Below are 17,330 nucleotides of genomic sequence, written 5' to 3'. Positions count from 1 at the left end.
TCTCTCTCTCTCTCTCTCTCTCTCTCTCTCTCTCTCTCTCTCTCTCTCTCTCTCTCTCTCTCTCTCTTTCTCTCTCTCAATTCAATTCAATTCAATTCAAAGGGCTTTATTGGCATGGGAAACAAATGTTAACATTGCCAAAGCAAGTGAAATAGATAATAAACAAAAGTGAAATAAACAATAAAAAATTAACAGAAAGCATTACACCCACAAAAGTTCCAAAGGAATAGAGACATTTCAAATGTCATATTATGTATATATACAGTGTTATAATGATGTGCAAATAGTTAAAGTACAAAAAGGAAAATAAATAAACATAAATATGGGTTGTATTTACAATGGTGTTTGTTCTTTCTTTCTCTCTCTCTCTCTCTCTCTCTCTCTCTCTCTCTCTCTCTCTCTCTCTCTCTCTCTCTCTCTCTCTCTCTCTCTCTCTCTCTCTCTCCCTCTCTCTAACCCTCTCTCTTTCACCCTCTCTCACCCTCCCACTCTCCTCTCTCTCACTCCCTCTCTCTCTCTTACCCTTTGGCGTCTGTCTACCCCACCTCCATCTGCAACAACAGCTGTAAGTAAATTCTAGTACAGGAGAATCAGGATGAAAAGATGGCCGCCATGCTGTTACCAACGGGTCCTGATGGCTTGCACCGGTTTACTCGCGAATCCCTGTCCGCCATCGAGCAGCGGATTGCCGAGGAGCAGGCCAAGAACGCCAAGGATTACCAGGAGGATCTGGGCAACGTGGAGCTGCCCATGCCCAGGCCCGACCTGGAGGCCAGCAAACAGCTTCCACGTATCTTTGGTGACATTCCCCCAGGACTGGTTGGGGTACCTCTTGATGACATCGATCCCTTCTACTTCAAGAATCAGAGGGTGAGTGAGGGGTGTGTGTGTGTGTGTGTGTGTTGGGGGGGTGGCACAGGAGGTTGGTGGCACCTTAATTGGGGAGGAGGCTCGTAGTAATGGCTGGAGCGGAATAGGAGGAATGGTATCAAATACATCAAACACATGGTTTGATGATATTCCATTCGCTCTGTTCCATTATTATGAGCCGTCCTCCCTGGAGGGAAGGGGGGACATGAAACATGATATCTCTGACTCTCTATGATAGTGCCAATACAGTACTGAGATATTCATGGTAACTTGATAGATCAGAGCAATTAAACACAGTATAATACAGTAAAAGTGACTATTCAAATGTAAAATAAAAATACGCTTTACTGTAATTACAAGGGATTAGAGCAGGGTTCTTCAATTCCGGTCCTGGAGTGCCGAAACACCTCTGTTTTTCATCCTCTCCTTCTAATCAGGGGCTAATTCAGACCTGGGACACCAGGTGAGGGCAATTAACTACCAGGTAGAAATAAAAAACAGAAGTGTTTCGGCCCTCCAGGACCGGAATTGAAGAACCCTGGATTAGAGCAAGCAGGTTGGTGTATCCATATTACAGCATATGAACGAACACCAGGTGTTTTATATCACTCGCACTTCTAGAGGCCTTAACAAAGGCTTCCAAACTGGCTGTGATTACAGGGCAAAACAGGGTTAAATATTCAACCATTAAAAGGTTTAAGACCTGCTACCACTCTGATCTTTCCCCTATATTTAATTGTTAGGGAACTACATATCACTTAAATTAGTACAGGACTGTCACTAACGGGTGTAACAATTATAGACCCTTACATGGCTCGCCATTAAAATATGTTACTGAGCCAGTGATTCTTTCTCCTCCCAAATATATTTATCCACAATGCACCATCATTTACAGTATGCTGCATTAAATATATAGCAAAACAGCAATACAGTACTTTATCGTTGAATTGTATTGAAAATACAACCAGCAACTGCTAATAGTGAATATTTAATAATATATTACACTATACCCACTGATATTTGGTGTTTTATATGACTTGCACTTTAGGCCTTAACAAAGGCTGACTACAGGGCAAAACAGGTCAAAAGGACATGGCTAAACAGTCAGTCATTAAAGGTTTGCGATTTGCTGCCACTCTGATCTGCCCCTTATATTTAATTGTTAGGGAACCAACACCACATATCACTTAAATTAGTACAGCACTCTCACTAAAGAATGCAAAAAAAATATAGCCTCTTTCAAGACACGCCTCAAAATATGTTAACACGTGAAAAACAACAAGACCATGCACCCACTAGCGTTCAAAATATTTTTGGCGTTCCAAAAATGCGGTATGGAACTGTATTCCGAATTACAGTAAATTACTGGCAGCAATTGGCCAGAAGTTACTGTAGAGTTTCAGGACAAGGTTTGTAGAATTCCTAAAATACAGTATATTACCGTATTCTGTGGGGTACAGCATTCTCACTCACTGGTGCAAAAAATATAGACTAACAGCGAAATACTTACTTACAGGCCCTTCCCAACAATGCAGAGTTAAAGATAAATAAATATATACAGTGCCTTCGGAAAGTATTCAGACCCCTTGACTTTCCCCACATTTGGTTTCGTTACAGCCTTATTCTAAAATGGATTAAATTGTTTTTTTCTACACACAATACCCCATAATGGCAAAGCCCCAAAACATTTTTATTCCATTTTGCTAATTTATAAAAATAATAATAATAATGAAACATGACATTTACATAACTATTCAGACCCTTTTCTCAGTACTTTGTTGAAGCACCTTTGGCAGCGATTACAGCCTCGAGTCTTCTTGGGTATGACGCTACAAGCTTGGCACACCTGTATTTGGGGAGTTTCGCCCATTCTTCTCTGCAGATCCTCTCAAGCTCTGTCAGGTTGGATGGGGAGCGTTGCTGCACAGCTATTTTCAGGTCTCTCCAGAGATGTTCGATCAGGTTGAAGTCTGGGCTCTGGCTGGGCCACTCAAGGACATTCAGAGACTTAGGGTCGTTGTCCTGTTGGAAGGTGAATCTTCGCCCCAGTCTGAGGTCCTGAGCGCTCTGGAGCAGGTTTTCATCAAGGATCTCTCTGTACTTTGCTCCGTTCTTCTTTGCCTCGATCCTGATTAGTCTCCAAGTCCCTGCCTCTGAAAAACATCCCTACAGCAAGATGCTGCCACCACCATGCTTCACCGTAGGGATGGTGCCAGGTTTCCTCCAGACGTGACGCTTGGCATTCAGGCCAAAGAGTTCAATTTTGGTTTCATCAGAACAGAGAATCTGAGAGTCTTTAGGTGCCTTTTGGCAAACTCCAAGCAGGCTGTCATGTGTCTTTTACTGAGGAGTGGCTTCCATTTGGCCACTCTACCATAAAGGCCTGATTGGTGTAGTGCTGCAGAGATGGTTGTCCTTCTCAAAGGTTCTCCCATCTCCACAGAGGAACTCTAGAGCTCTGTCACAGTGACCATCAGGTTCTTGGTCACCTCCCTGACCAAGGCCCTTCTCCCCCGATTGCTCAGTTTGGCCGGGCGGCCAGCTCTAGGAAGAGTCTTGGTGGTTCCAAACTTCTTCCATTTAAGAATGAGGCCACTGTGTTCTTGGGGACCTTCAATGCTGCAGAAATGTTTTGGTACCCTTCCCCAGATCTGTGCCTCAAAACAATCCTGTCTCTGAGCTCTACGGACAAGTCCTTCGACAACATGGCTTGGTTTTTGCTCTGACATGCACTGTCAACTGTGGGACCTTATATAGACAGGTATGTGCCTTTCCAGATCATGTCCAATTAATTGAATTGACCACAGGTGGATTCCAATCAAGTTGTAGAAACATCTCAAGGAATGATCAATGGAAACAGGATGCACCTGAGCTCAATTTCGAGTCTCATAGCAAAGGGGCTGAATACTTATGTAAATAAGTAAATATTTATAATAAATGTGCAAAACAAATTAAAAACCTGTTTTCACTTTTTTCATTATGGGGTATTGTGTGTAGATTGCTGAGGATTTTTAGTGATTTAATCCATTTTAGAATAAGGCTGTAACGTAACAAAATGTGGAAAAAGTCAAGGGGTCTGAATAATTTCCGAAGGCACTGTATATATATCTTTGAAATAGTGACACGAGGAATAAATACACAGTGAATAACAAATAATGAGTAAATATAACATGGTTATATACAGGGAGTACCAGGTAATCACATGGCTATATACAGGAAGTACCAGGTAATCACATGGCTATATACAGGAAGTACCAGGTAATCACATGGCTATATACAGGGAGTACCAGGTAATAACATGGCTATATACAGGAAGTACCAGGTAATAACATGGCTATATACAGGAAGTACCAGGTAATAACATGGCTATATACAGGAAGTACCAGGTAATAACATGGCTATATACAGGAAGTACCAGGTAATAACATGGCTATATACAGGAAGTACCAGGTAATAACATGGCTATATACAGGAAGTACCAGGTAATAACATGGCTATATACAGGGAGTACCAGTACCTAGTCGATGTGCAGGGGTACGAGGTAATTGAGGTAGCTATGTACATGTAGGTAGGGGTAAAGTGACTAGGCAACAGGATAGATAATAGAGCAGCAGCAGCGTATGAGGTGAGCGTGGAATTGTGTGTGTGCTATCAGTGTGCATATGTGCGCAAGTTATGCGTGTGTGGGCGTATGTAGTGTGTGTGTATGTGCGCGCGTGTGTGTGTGTGTGTGTGTGTTGGGTTGCCAGTGTAAGGATGTGTGAGTGTGTGTGCATAGAGTTAGTGCGTAGAGAGTTTGTGCGTAGAGAGTTAGTGCGTAGAGAGTTAGTGCGTAGAGAGTTAGTGCGTAGAGAGTTAGTGCGTAGAGAGTTAGTGCGTAGAGAGTTAGTGCGTAGAGAGTTAGTGCGTAGAGAGTTAGTGCGTAGAGAGTCAGTGCGTAGAGAGTCAGTGCGTAGAGAGTCAGTGCGTAGAGAGTCAGTGCGTAGAGAGTCAGTGCGTAGAGAGTCAGTGCGTAGAGAGTTAGTGCGTAGAGAGTTAGTGCGTAGAGAGTCAGTGCGTAGAGAGTTAGTGCTTAGAGAGTCAGTGCGTAGAGAGTCAGTGCGTAGAGAGTTAGTGCGTAGAGAGTTAGTGCGTAGAGAGTTAGTGCGTAGAGAGTCAGTGCGTAGAGAGTCAGTGCGTAGAGAGTCAGTGCGTAGAGAGTCAGTGCGTAGAGAGTCAGTGCGTAGAGAGTTAGTGCGTAGAGAGTTAGTGCGTAGAGAGTCAGTGCGTAGAGAGTCAGTGCGTAGAGAGTCAGTGCGTAGAGAGTTAGTGCGTAGAGAGTCAGTGCGTAGAGAGTTAGTGCGTAGAGAGTCAGTGCGTAGAGAGTCAGTGCATAGAGAGTCAGTGCGTAGAGAGTCAGTGCGTAGAGAGTTAGTGCGTAGAGAGTTAGTGCGTAGAGAGTTAGTGCGTAGAGAGTTAGTGCGTAGAGAGTTAGTGCGTAGAGAGTCAGTGCGTAGAGAGTCAGTGCGTAGAGAGTCAGTGCGTAGAGAGTCAGTGCGTAGAGAGTCAGTGCGTAGAGAGTTAGTGCGTAGAGAGTTAGTGCGTAGAGAGTCAGTGCGTAGAGAGTCAGTGCGTAGAGAGTCAGTGCGTAGAGAGTTAGTGCGTAGAGTCAGTGCGTAGAGAGTTAGTGCGTAGAGAGTCAGTGCGTAGAGAGTCAGTGCATAGAGAGTTAGTGCGTAACACTTTATTAGTACAGTCCATCTGTAGATGCTCTACAGACTATCAGTAACATTTCAACTAACTATCTAGTAACCCTAGCGCTAACCTTAACCCTTACCCTAACCCTAAACTTAACCCTTACCCTAACCCTAGCCCTAACCTTAAACCTTACCCTTATTCTAAACCTAATCCTAACCGTAACCTTAGCAAACAATTGCTTATCAACAGATAGTTTGTTGATAGTAGAGCTTCTACAGATGGAAAATCCAGACTATCCAAATAAAGTGACTGTTAGTTCAAAAAAGGGTAAATGCAGGTAGTCTGGGTAGCCGTTTGATTAGCAGTCTGGGTAGCCGTTTGATTAGCAGTCTGGGTAGCCGTTTGATTAGCAGTCTGGGTAGCCGTTTGATTAGCAGTCTGGGTAGCCGTTTGATTAGCAGTCTGGGTAGCCGTTTGATTAGCAGTCTGGGTAGCCGTTTGATTAGCAGTCTGGGTAGCCGTTTGATTAGCTATTTCTCAGTCTTGTTTATCAGTCTAATGGCTTGGGGGTAGAAGCTGTTCAGGGTCCTGTTGGATCCAGACTTGGTGCGCTGGTACCGCTTGCCGTGCAGTAGCAGAGAGAACAGTCTATGGCTTGGGTGGCTGGAGACCATTACCAGAGTCATAGATCAGGCCTCTCTGTCCATTACCAGAGTCTATACAGAGTCATAGATCAGGCCTCTCTGTCCATTACCAGAGTCTATACAGAGTCATAGATCAGGCCTCTCTGCCCATTACCAGAGTCTTTACAGAGTCATAGATCAGGCCTCTCTGTCCATTACCAGAGTCTTTACAGAGTCATATATCAGGCCTCTCTGTCCATTACCAGAGTCTATACAGAGTCATAGATCAGGCCTCTCTGCCCATTACCAGAGTCTTTACAGAGCCATAGATCAGGCCTCTCTGTCCATTACCAGAGTATTTACAGAGTCATAGATCAGGCCTCTCTGTCCATTACCAGAGTCTATACAGAGTCATAGATCAGGCCTCTCTGCCCATTACCAGAGTCTTTACAGAGTCATAGATCAGGCCTCTCTGTCCATTACCAGAGTCATAGATCAGGCCTCTCTGTCCATTACCAGAGTCATAGATCAGGCCTCTCTGTCCATTACCAGAGTCTATACAGAGGGATGAAAAAAGGACGTGACAGGTACTCATTCTCTCTCTGAGTCTCTTTGTATTGGCATTTGATGCTGCTGCTTGATGCTGCTTTATGCTGCTTGATGCTGCTGCTCATGGCCGGCCCGCTCATTAGGCAGGATTAGGCCGCCGGCTATGGCGGCAGATTGACGAGGGCGGCATTTTCTGAGCTAAACTGACCAAGACAGACGCACTTCCAACAACAACACATAAAACCTCACATAATTCTGCCCAAAAACAATGACAATTTCTCTCAACCAGTGGCATATGGGACCCGTTTAGCTCAGTTGGTAGCTCATTTGGTAGAGCATGGCGTTTGCAACGCCAGGGTTGTGGGTTCGATTCCCATGGGGGGCCAGTATGAAAAATAAATAAAAATGTATGCACTCACTAACTGTAAGTCGCTCTGGATAAGAGCGTCTGCTAAATGACTAAAAATGTAAATTGTAATATGTGCTTTTTAGGTGAGCGCTGATGCCGCCCTTTTATAAGCAGTGCCCACAACGTCAAAAGGCAGGGGCACAAAACATTTAGCTTGTCCATTCCCGGCGCGCCTCTCCAGGGTACTGTTGGGGAGACGCATCTCTGCAGCGCTCCACCAACGTTCCGTGAAAAAAGAAATCTGACATAAATCGTGTAGTAGATATAGGATATGGTAGAAAGAGTATGTAGTCTTTTATGTAGCCTACAGGCTACAATGTAATGAGACAGAAACTTTTTTTTACATCATGCAGATTTCCCTGATCAAATAGCCTAACCTAAACGGCGCTCAATCAAATAAAAAGACGCGCTGTCATGTTAACAAAGAACGTATCCTAAAAACAGGACAGGTCAAAGTAAAATGGACAATATGGACAATCACAACTGTTGCCCGTTGTCATGATCAATGGTTTCAAGTTAGTATCCGTCAATTTTTGACAAGCTGATCATAGTGAAAAAGGAAAATACTTCTGCATTTACCACTGTGTAAACACATAAAGTTGGGTAGCTGACATTCAGAGTTTAAATATCCAAATTGATTAGTCACAGGAATCCTGACTAATAAAGCCAGTGTAACGTCCTGTTTTAGAAACGGTGGGCCTACCACATAGATGGGCGTTCATAAAGTTCCATTTCAGTCAACACTTTAAGCTCCACCCCAGTGAGCGCGGACTGACGCCTTTTGGATGTCTTTTTTTTGGTGCAGTTCCGGACCGGCCTTGATTTCCACTTCCACGGACATTGGGTTTTGGTCCGGTCCGGACCAAATCTGAACCAACAATAGAGGTCTATGTTTGGTTCAGATTTGGTGCAGTCCGGACCTGCCTTGATTTCAACGTCCAAGGACATAGATTTTTGGTCCGGTCCAGACCAAATCTGAACCAATCATAGAGGTCTATGTTTGGTTCAGATTTTGTCCGGTCTGGACCAGCCTTGATTTGGCCCAAACGTCTATAAATTATTTATTTTCAACTTTCATTCAGAACCGAAAATGAGCCTCATTTCAACATCCGGAAAATACATATTTTCAACTTCTGTAAAATACGTATTTTCGAAATCAGGAAAATAAGTATTTGCACCTTTCATTCAGCATCTAAATTGAACCTAACTTCAACGTCTGGAAAATACAGATTTTAGATGTCTTTTCAACGTCATTTTGCTTACTGGGACTATTCTAGTTTTGCGGGGGGGGGGAAATGTTTTGGTCTCAGCTATGGCGGCAGAACGGCAAAGGACCGGCCCTGCTGCTGCTGAATGGTGGGATTAACCAAAGACTAATAAATATTTAAATAAATGCGGACACATCTGTTCAGTAAATATTCAGACTGCTTTGCAGAAGAGTTGCCTGCATTAGCTGGGCTGGGCTGGTATTATAGTGCACTGACTGGCTCTGTTGATGGGAAGGAGTTCACGGCTTCAACCTGGCTGGGTTCAAATACTATTCGAAGATTTCAAATAGTATTTGAACCCAGGTTATTCTGGGAGGACTGCAGGGCTGCCTAGACACTGCTTACCGTTGATGTAGACAGATGGTAGACACAGTCAGATTCTCAACAATAAATCCTGTCCGGTACACACAAGAATCTATTTATTGACTCCTGTTTTAGAACAGGTTATTTGGACCAGCACAGACAACAGAGTGTTGATTTACTCAAACCTACCCCAGCTTAAAAGACCCCCCTACTGGTTTAGATCGAATAGATTATTATGCACTTTACAACTATTTGTTTACTGTGATTTGACCACAACTTTTATTACTACTAATGCATTTTTCCTCTTTCTTTCTTTCCTCAGACTTTTATAGTAGTAAATAAAGGGAAGGCCATCTTTCGGTTCAGTGCCACGTCTGCTCTCTATATATTTACCCCTTTCACATTCCTCAGAAGAATCTCCATCAAAGTCCTAGTCCATTCATATCCTTTACAACGGTCTGTCTGTCTACCTGTGGTTAGTGATGAGCCCAGAGGAAAACAGTTCTATGTGATGTAACGTCTGGTCAGTAACATTCTACATTATATAAACGAGTGATGTAATTGTTTCAGGGAAGCGAGCCAGGTTGTTCTTTCTTTGTTGGCACTGGTTCCCTTTGTTGTGTTGCTGTGTAGTTTAGAGACACTTCATTTCAAAAACAATTCTATCAGTTTGGCCTGTTTGTTCATTTGTAAAGCAGGAGTTGTTTTCAGGGTAGCCTACTCAGTATAATGTTACAGAAACATGTAAGATTAAGATAAACTCTCACCCAGAAAAAAACTACAACTGGTACCACTTTCCAATCGCCCCCTTAAAAAAAAAAAACTAAAAAGCCACACCCCTGCCATGCTTTCCTATACTGTACTGTACGATCAGCCAATTTCTAATATTTACAGATTCCCCTGGTAGGATCCCATTGGATCAGCTTTGTGATGTTCCTCCCTGGCATCGCCAACCAAATCCCTTGATCAGCTGCTCTTCATCTCCCAAATGAAATAAGAGCAAGGAGATTTCACGTCACATGACGGCTGCCTATTAGTTCTCAGACGGACGGCTTGTCCTTTGCATGCACGACTGAATCCATCCATCCTCTCTTTCTCTGCTGAATCCATCCATCCATCCACTCTTTCTCTACTGAATCCATCCATCCTCTCTTTCTCTGCTGAATCCATCCATCCTCTCTTTCTCTACTGAATCCATCCATCCATCCTCTCTTTCTCTGCTGAATCCATCCATCCATCCTCTCTTTCTCTGCTGAATCCATCCATCATCCTCTCTTTCTCTGCTGAATCCATCCATCCATCCTCTCTTTCTCTACTGAATCCATCCATCCATCCACTCTTTCTCTACTGAATCCATCCATCCATCCACTCTTTCTCTACTGAATCCATCCATCCATCCACTCTTTCTCTACTGAATCCATCCATCCTCTCTTTCTCTGCTGAATCCATCCATCCTCTCTTTCTCTACTGAATCCATCCATCCATCCACTCTTTCTCTGCTGAATCCATCCATCTATCCTCTCTTTCTCTGCTGAATCCATCTATCCATCCTATCTTTCTCTACTGAATCCATCCATCCATCCTCTCTTTCTCTGCTGAATCCATCCATCCATCCTCTCTTTCTCTACTGAATCCATCCATCCATCCACTCTTTCTCTACTGAATCCATCTATCCTCTCTTTCTCTGCTGAATCCATCCATCCATCCTCTCTTTCTCTACTGAATCCATCCATCCATCCACTCTTTCTCTACTGAATCCATCCATCCACTCTTTCTCTACTGAATCCATCCATCCATCTACTCTTTCTCTACTGAATCCATCCATCCTCTCTTTCTCTGCTGAATCCATCCATCCATCCATCCACTCTTTCTCTACTGAATCCATCCATCTATCCACTCTTTCTCTACTGAATCCATCCATCCATCCTCTCTTTCTCTGCTGAATCCATCCATCCTCTCTTTCTCTGCTGAATCATCCATCCTCTCTTTCTCTGCTGAATCCATCCATCCTCTCTTTCTCTGCTGAATCCACCCATCCATCCTCTCTTTCTCTGCTGAATCCATCCATCCATCCTCTCTTTCTCTACTGAATCCATCCATCCTCTCTTTCTCTACTGAATCCATCCATCCTCTCTTTCTCTGCTGAATCCATCCATCCATCCTCTCTTTCACTACTGAATCCATCCATCCATCCTCTCTTTCACTACTGAATCCATCCATTCATCCTCTCTTTCTCTGCTGAATCCACCCATCCATCCTCTCTTTCACTACTGAATCCATCCATCCTCTCTTTCTCTGCTGAATCCATCCATCCATCCTCTCTTTCTCTGCTAAATCCATCCATCCATCCTCTCTTTCACTACTGAATCCATTCATCCTCTCTTTCTCTGCTGAATCCATCCATCCATCCTCTCTTTCTCTACTGAATCCATCCATCCTCTCTTTCTCTGCTGAATCCATCCATCCATCCATCCACTCTTTCTCTACTGAATCCATCCATCCATCCTCTCTTTCTCTGCTGAATCCATCCATCCATCCTCTCTTTCACTACTGAATCCATCCATCCATCCATCCTCTCTTTCTCTGCTGAATCCATCCATCCATCCTCTCTTTCTCTGCTGAATCCATCCATCCATCCACTCTTTCACTACTGAATCCATCCATCCATCCATCCATCCATCCTCTCTTTCTCTACTGAATCCATCCATCCATCTTCTCTTTCTCTGCTGAATCCATCCACCCATCCATCCTCTCTTTCACTACTGAATCCATCCATCCATCCTCTCTTTCTCTGCTGAATCCATCCATCCATCCTCTCTTTCACTACTGAATCCATCCATCCATCCTCTCTTTCTCTGCTGAATCCATCCATCCATCCTCTCTTTCTCTACTGAATCCACCCATCCACTCTTTCTCTACTGAATCCATCCATCCTCTCTTTCTCTGCTGAATCCATCCATCCATCCTATCTTTCTCTGCTGAATCATCCATCCTCTCTTTCTCTGCTGAATCCATCCATCCATCCTCTCTTTCTCTACTGAATCCATCCATCCATCCTCTCTTTCACTACTGAATCCATCCATCCTCTCTTTCTCTGCTGAATCCACCCATCCATCCTCTCTTTCACTACTGAATCCATCCATCCTCTCTTTCTCTGCTGAATCCATCCATTCATCCTCTCTTTCACTACTGAATCCATCCATCCTCTCTTTCACTACTGAATCCATTCATCCATCCTCTCTTTCTCTGCTGAATCCATCCATTCATCCTCTCTTTCTCTGCTGAATACATCCATCCATCCTCTCTTTCACTACTGAATCCATCCATCCTCTCTTTCACTACTGAATCCATCCATCCTCTCTTTCACTACTGAATCCATCCATCCTCTCTTTCTCTGCTGAATCCATCCATCCATCCATCCATCCTCTCTTTCACTACTGAATCTATCCATCCATCCTCTCTTTCTCTGCTGAATCCATCCATCCATCCTCTCTTTCTCTGCTGAATCCATCCATCCTCTCTTTCACTACTGAATCTATCCATCCATCCTCTCTTTCTCTGCTGAATCCATCCATCCTCTCTTTCTCTGCTGAATCCATCCATCCTCTCTTTCTCTGCTGAATCCATCCATCCATCCTCTCTTTCTCTGCTGAATCCATCCATCCATCCTCTCTTTCTCTGCTGAATCCATCCATCCATCCTCTCTTTCACTACTGAATCCATCCATCCATCCTCTCTTTCTCTGCTGAATCCATCCATCCATCCATCCTCTCTTTCACTACTGAATCTATCCATCCACCCTCTCTTTCTCTGCTGAATCCATCCATCCATCCTCTCTTTCTCTGCTGAATCCATCCATCCTCTCTTTCTCTACTGAATCCATCCATCCATCCTCTCTTTCTCTGCTGAATCCATTCATCCTCTCTTTCTCTGCTGAATCCATCCATCCATCCTCTCTTTCTCTGCTGAATCCATCCATCCATCCTCTCTTTCTCTGCTGAATCCATCCATCCATCCACTCTTTCACTACTGAATCCATCCATCCTCTCTTTCTCTACTGAATCCATCCATCCATCCTCTCTTTCTCTACTGAATCCATCCATCCATCCATCCATCCATCCATCCATCCATCCATCCATCCATCCATCCATCCATCCTCTCTTTCTCTACTGAAGACTTTCTCTACTCTTTCTCTACTCTTTCTCTACTGAAGACAAACAATGTATACGAAATGCTTCAGTCTGGTTTTAGACCCCATCATAGCACTGAGACTGCACTTGTGAAGGTGGTAAATGACCTTTTAATGGCGTCAGACCGAGGCTCTGCATCTGTCCTCGTGCTACTAGACCTTAGTGCTGCCTTTGACACCATCGATCACCACATTCTTTTGGAGAGACTGGAAACCCAAATTGGTCTACACGGACAAGTTCTGGCCTGGTTTAGATCTTACCTGTCGGAAAGATATCAGTTTGTCTCTGTGAATGGTCTGTCCTCCGACAAATCAACTGTACATTTCGGTGTTCCTCAAGGTTCCGTTTTAGGACCACTATTGTTTTCACTATATATTTTACCTCTTGGGGATGTTATTCGAAAACATAATGTTAACTTTCACTGCTATGCGGATGACACACAGCTGTACATTTCAATGAAACATGGTGAAGCCCCAAAATTGCCCTCGCTAGAAGCCTGTGTTTCAGACATAAGGAAGTGGATGGCTGAAAACTTTCTACTTTTAAACTCGGACAAAACAGAGATGCTTGTTCTAGGTCCCAAGAAACAAAGAGATCTTCTGTTAAATCTGACAATTCATCTTGATGGTTGTAAAGTCGTCTCAAATAAAACTGTGAAGGACCTCGGCGTTACTCTTGACCCTGATCTCTCTTTTGACGAACATATCAAGACTGTTTCAAGGACAGCTTTTTTCCATCTACGTAACATTGCAAAAATCAGAAATTTTCTGTCCAAAAATGATGCAGAAAAATTAATCCATGCATTTGTTACTTCTAGGTTAGACTACTGCAATGCTCTACTTTCCGGCTACCCGGATAAAGCACTAAATAAACTTCAGTTAGTGCTAAATACGGCTGCTAGAATCCTGACTAGAACCAAGAAATTTGATCATATTACTCCAGTGCTAGCTTCCCTACACTGGCTTCCTGTTAAGGCAAGGGCTGATTTCAAGGTTTTACTGTTAACCTATAAAGCGTTACATGGGCTTGCTCCTACCTATCTTTCCGAGTTGGTCCTGCCGTACATACCAATACGTACGCTACGGTCACAAGACGCAGGCCTCCTAATTGTCCCTAGAATTTCTAAGCAAACAGCGGGAGGCAGGGCTTTCTCCTATAGATCTCCATTTTTATGGAACAGTCTGCCTACCCATGTGAGAGACGCAGACTCGGTCTCAACCTTTAAGTCTTTACTGAAGACTTATCTCTTCAGTAGGTCATATGATTGAGTGTAGTCTGGCCCAGGAGTGTGAAGGTGAACGGAAAGGCTCTGGAGCAACGAACAGCCCTTGCTGTCTCTGCCAGGCCGGTTCCCCTCTCTCCACTGGGGGTTCTCTGCCTCTAACCCTGTTACAGGGGCTGAGTCACTGGCTTGCTGGTGCTCTTTCATGCCGTCCCTAGGAGGGTGCGTCACTTGAGTGGGTTGAGTTACTGACGTGATCTTCCTGTCTGGGTTGGCGCCCTCCCTTGGTTTGTGCTGTGGTGGAGACCTCTGTGGGCTATACTCGGCCTTGTCTCAGGATTGTAAGTTGGTGGTTGAGGATATCCCTCTAGTGGTGCGGGGCTGTGCTTTGGCAGAGTGGGTGGGTTATATCCTTCCTGTTTGGCCCTGTCCGGGGTTTCTTCGGATGGGGCCACAGTGTCTCCCGGACCGCTCCTGTCTCAGCCTCCAGTATTTATGCTGCAGTAGTTTATGTGTCGGGGGCTGGGGTTAGTTGGTTATACCTGGAGTACTTCTCCTGTCTTATCCAGTGTCCTGTGTGAATTTAAGTATGCTCTCTCTAATTCTCTCGTTCTCTCTTTCTCTCTGAGAACCTGAGCCCTAGGACCATACGTCAGGACTACCGGGCATGCTGACACCTTGCTGTCCCCAGTCCGCCTGGCCTTGCTGCTATTCCAGTTTCAACTGTTCTGCCTGCGGTTACGAAACCCCTACCTGTCCCAGACCTGCTGTTTTCAACTCTTAATGATCGGCTATGAAAAGCCAACTGAGAGACCTGAGCCCTAGGACCATACGTCGGGACTACCGGCCGTGGTGACTCCTTGCTGTCCCCAGTCCGCCTGGCCTTGCTGCTATTCCAGTTTCAACTGTTCTGCCTGCGGTTATGGAACCCCCTACCTGTCCCAGACCTGCTGTTTTCAACTCTTAATGATCGGCTATGAAAAGCCAACTGAGATTTATTCCTGATTATTATTTGACCATGCTTGTCACTTATGAACATTTTTGAACATCTTGGCATGGTTCTGTTATAATCTCCACCCGGCACAGCCAGAAGAGGACTGGCCACCCCTCATAGCCTGGTTCCTCTCTAGGTTTCTTCCTAGGTTTTGGCCTTTCTAGGGAGTTTTTCCTAGCCACCGTGCTTCTACACCTGCATTACTAGCTGTTTGGGGTTTTAGGCTGGGTTTCTGTACAGCACTTCGAGATATTAGCTGATGTACGAAGGGCTATATAAAATAAAATTGATTGAATTGAATCCATCCATCCATCTTCTCTTTCTCTGCTGAATCAATCCATCCATCCATCCTCTCTTTCACTACTGAATCCATCCATCCATCTTCTCTTTCTCCGCTGAATCAATCCATCCATCCATCCACTCTTTCACTACTGAATCCATCCATCCTCTCTTTCTCTACTGAATCCATCCATCCATCCTCTCTTTCTCTACTGAATCCATCCATCCATCCATCCATCCATCCATCCATCCATCCTCTCTTTCTCTACTGAATCCATCCATCCATCTTCTCTTTCTCTGCTGAATCAATCCATCCATCCATCCTCTCTTTCACTACTGAATCCATCCATCCATCCTCTCTTTCTCTGCTGAATCCATCCATCCATCCTCTCTTTCTCTGCTAAATCCATCCATCCATCCTCTCTTTCTCTGCTGAATCCATCCATCCATCCACTCTTTCTCTGCTGAATCCATCCATCCATCCTCTCTTTCTCTGCTGAATCCATCCATCCATCCTCTCTTTCTCTGCTGAATCCATCCATCCTCTCTTTCTCTGCTGAATCCATCCATCCATCCACTCTTTCTCTGCTGAATCCATCCATCCATCCACTCTTTCACTACTGAATCCATCCATCCATCCTCTCTTTCTCTGCTGAATCCATCCATCCTCTCTTTCACTACTGAATCCATCCATCCATCCTCTCTTTCACTACTGAATCCATCCATCCATCCTCTCTTTCACTACTGAATCCATCCATCCTCTTGTTCTAAACTGTGCTACAGTATATCTATTCTGTCCTGCTGTACTATACTGTAGGGGTTTAAAATCTACCCCTTACAGTTGCTATGGGTGCACTTACTGTATACTGGAAAGTACTGTTAGCAAACATCAAATGTGCTGTTAGTGTCAAAATCTAAATCTATGCTTGTGGGTGAAATGATAGATAACATCTTCATTGCCTTCTTATTTTTTAGTAAGAGTCCACTTTATGAGAAATATGCACTACAGAATTCTGGAAACAAATCATAAAAGAGAGACATCTTAAGCCAGGTGTACACTACACGATTTAGCTGTCCCAGACAAGTTTTTGAGATCGGAGTTAAAATCCCCATGTCGTTGCCGACTCGGAGCACGCAGCCATCACAGACGCTCGTTTAATATGAGCGGGTCAGAGAGACGCAATCTGATGGGTTACAGATTCCGTCTTTGAGCCGTCCCAGACATCCCATATATTTTTCAAACGTGTTTGATTTTATCAGCAGAAAATCTGCAACGCTCTTGTAGTGTGAGATGTGCAATGACAAGTTTTGAGAACGGTGATCAGCAATAGCCAATGAGAGCTCGCCAGAGAAGAAACCAGTGAGATGATGACGTTGTTTCGCATCACCCAGAATGTGTAGACTCTGGAGCAGGAGCCATGACGACTACTTGCTAGCCAGTATGCATTTGTACTTACCTTAAAAGCAAAAGTGTCCAATTGTTATAGCTCTGAGGTTCACAAGCAATGCTATTTGATATTTCAACTCTGTATAGCAAGCGTGAATGACTGACTGACCGCAAAAGTTTTGAGCCACAGCTCGTTCTAGCTACGTTAACAAGCTAATCACATCATCACACCATTCTGTGCCACATCGTTTAGTGTGCGCACCACTACGTTGACAACACACAAAAAAACTACAGGAAAGACGGTTGTTTAATGCGAGAGGCTCAGCGATTTTAGGATTTTTGAAAGTGGTGTAGTGTACACCTGGTTTTAGAGACACAGAGAACGCACATCCCTAGTCCCAAGCTATGACCTGAAAGCTGAGGTTGCGCTATAATGCATGCACTACAGTAACATCAACCCAATTGGTCATGGGAGCAGGAACAATCTGTCATGTAATCATTTACTGTATATAAGATGGACAGGGTAGACGTGCATCAGGGCCGCGAGGAGGACCTTGCT

At 44.2% G+C, this 17,330-nt stretch overlaps 1 protein-coding gene across 1 annotated transcript in view; it reads left to right on the top strand.

Moving 5' to 3' along the window:
• The window catches only part of scn12aa (sodium channel, voltage gated, type XII, alpha a), a 120,493-nt gene that overhangs the window by 17,963 nt on the left and 85,200 nt on the right, over positions 1 to 17,330 (top strand). Inside the window, exons 2-3 of the mRNA XM_041842420.2 lie at positions 564 to 870; positions 9,022 to 9,140. Coding sequence (XP_041698354.1) covers positions 604 to 870; positions 9,022 to 9,140 — 386 coding nt within the window. The 5' untranslated portion in view covers positions 564 to 603. The remainder of the gene's footprint in view (positions 1 to 563; positions 871 to 9,021; positions 9,141 to 17,330) is intronic.

Source organism: Coregonus clupeaformis, chromosome 21 (assembly GCF_020615455.1).
Source record: "Coregonus clupeaformis isolate EN_2021a chromosome 21, ASM2061545v1, whole genome shotgun sequence".
Taxonomy (NCBI): domain Eukaryota; kingdom Metazoa; phylum Chordata; class Actinopteri; order Salmoniformes; family Salmonidae; genus Coregonus; species Coregonus clupeaformis.
Note: the sequence above shows the minus strand (reverse complement) of the source record. Positions and strands in the feature narration are given on the sequence as shown.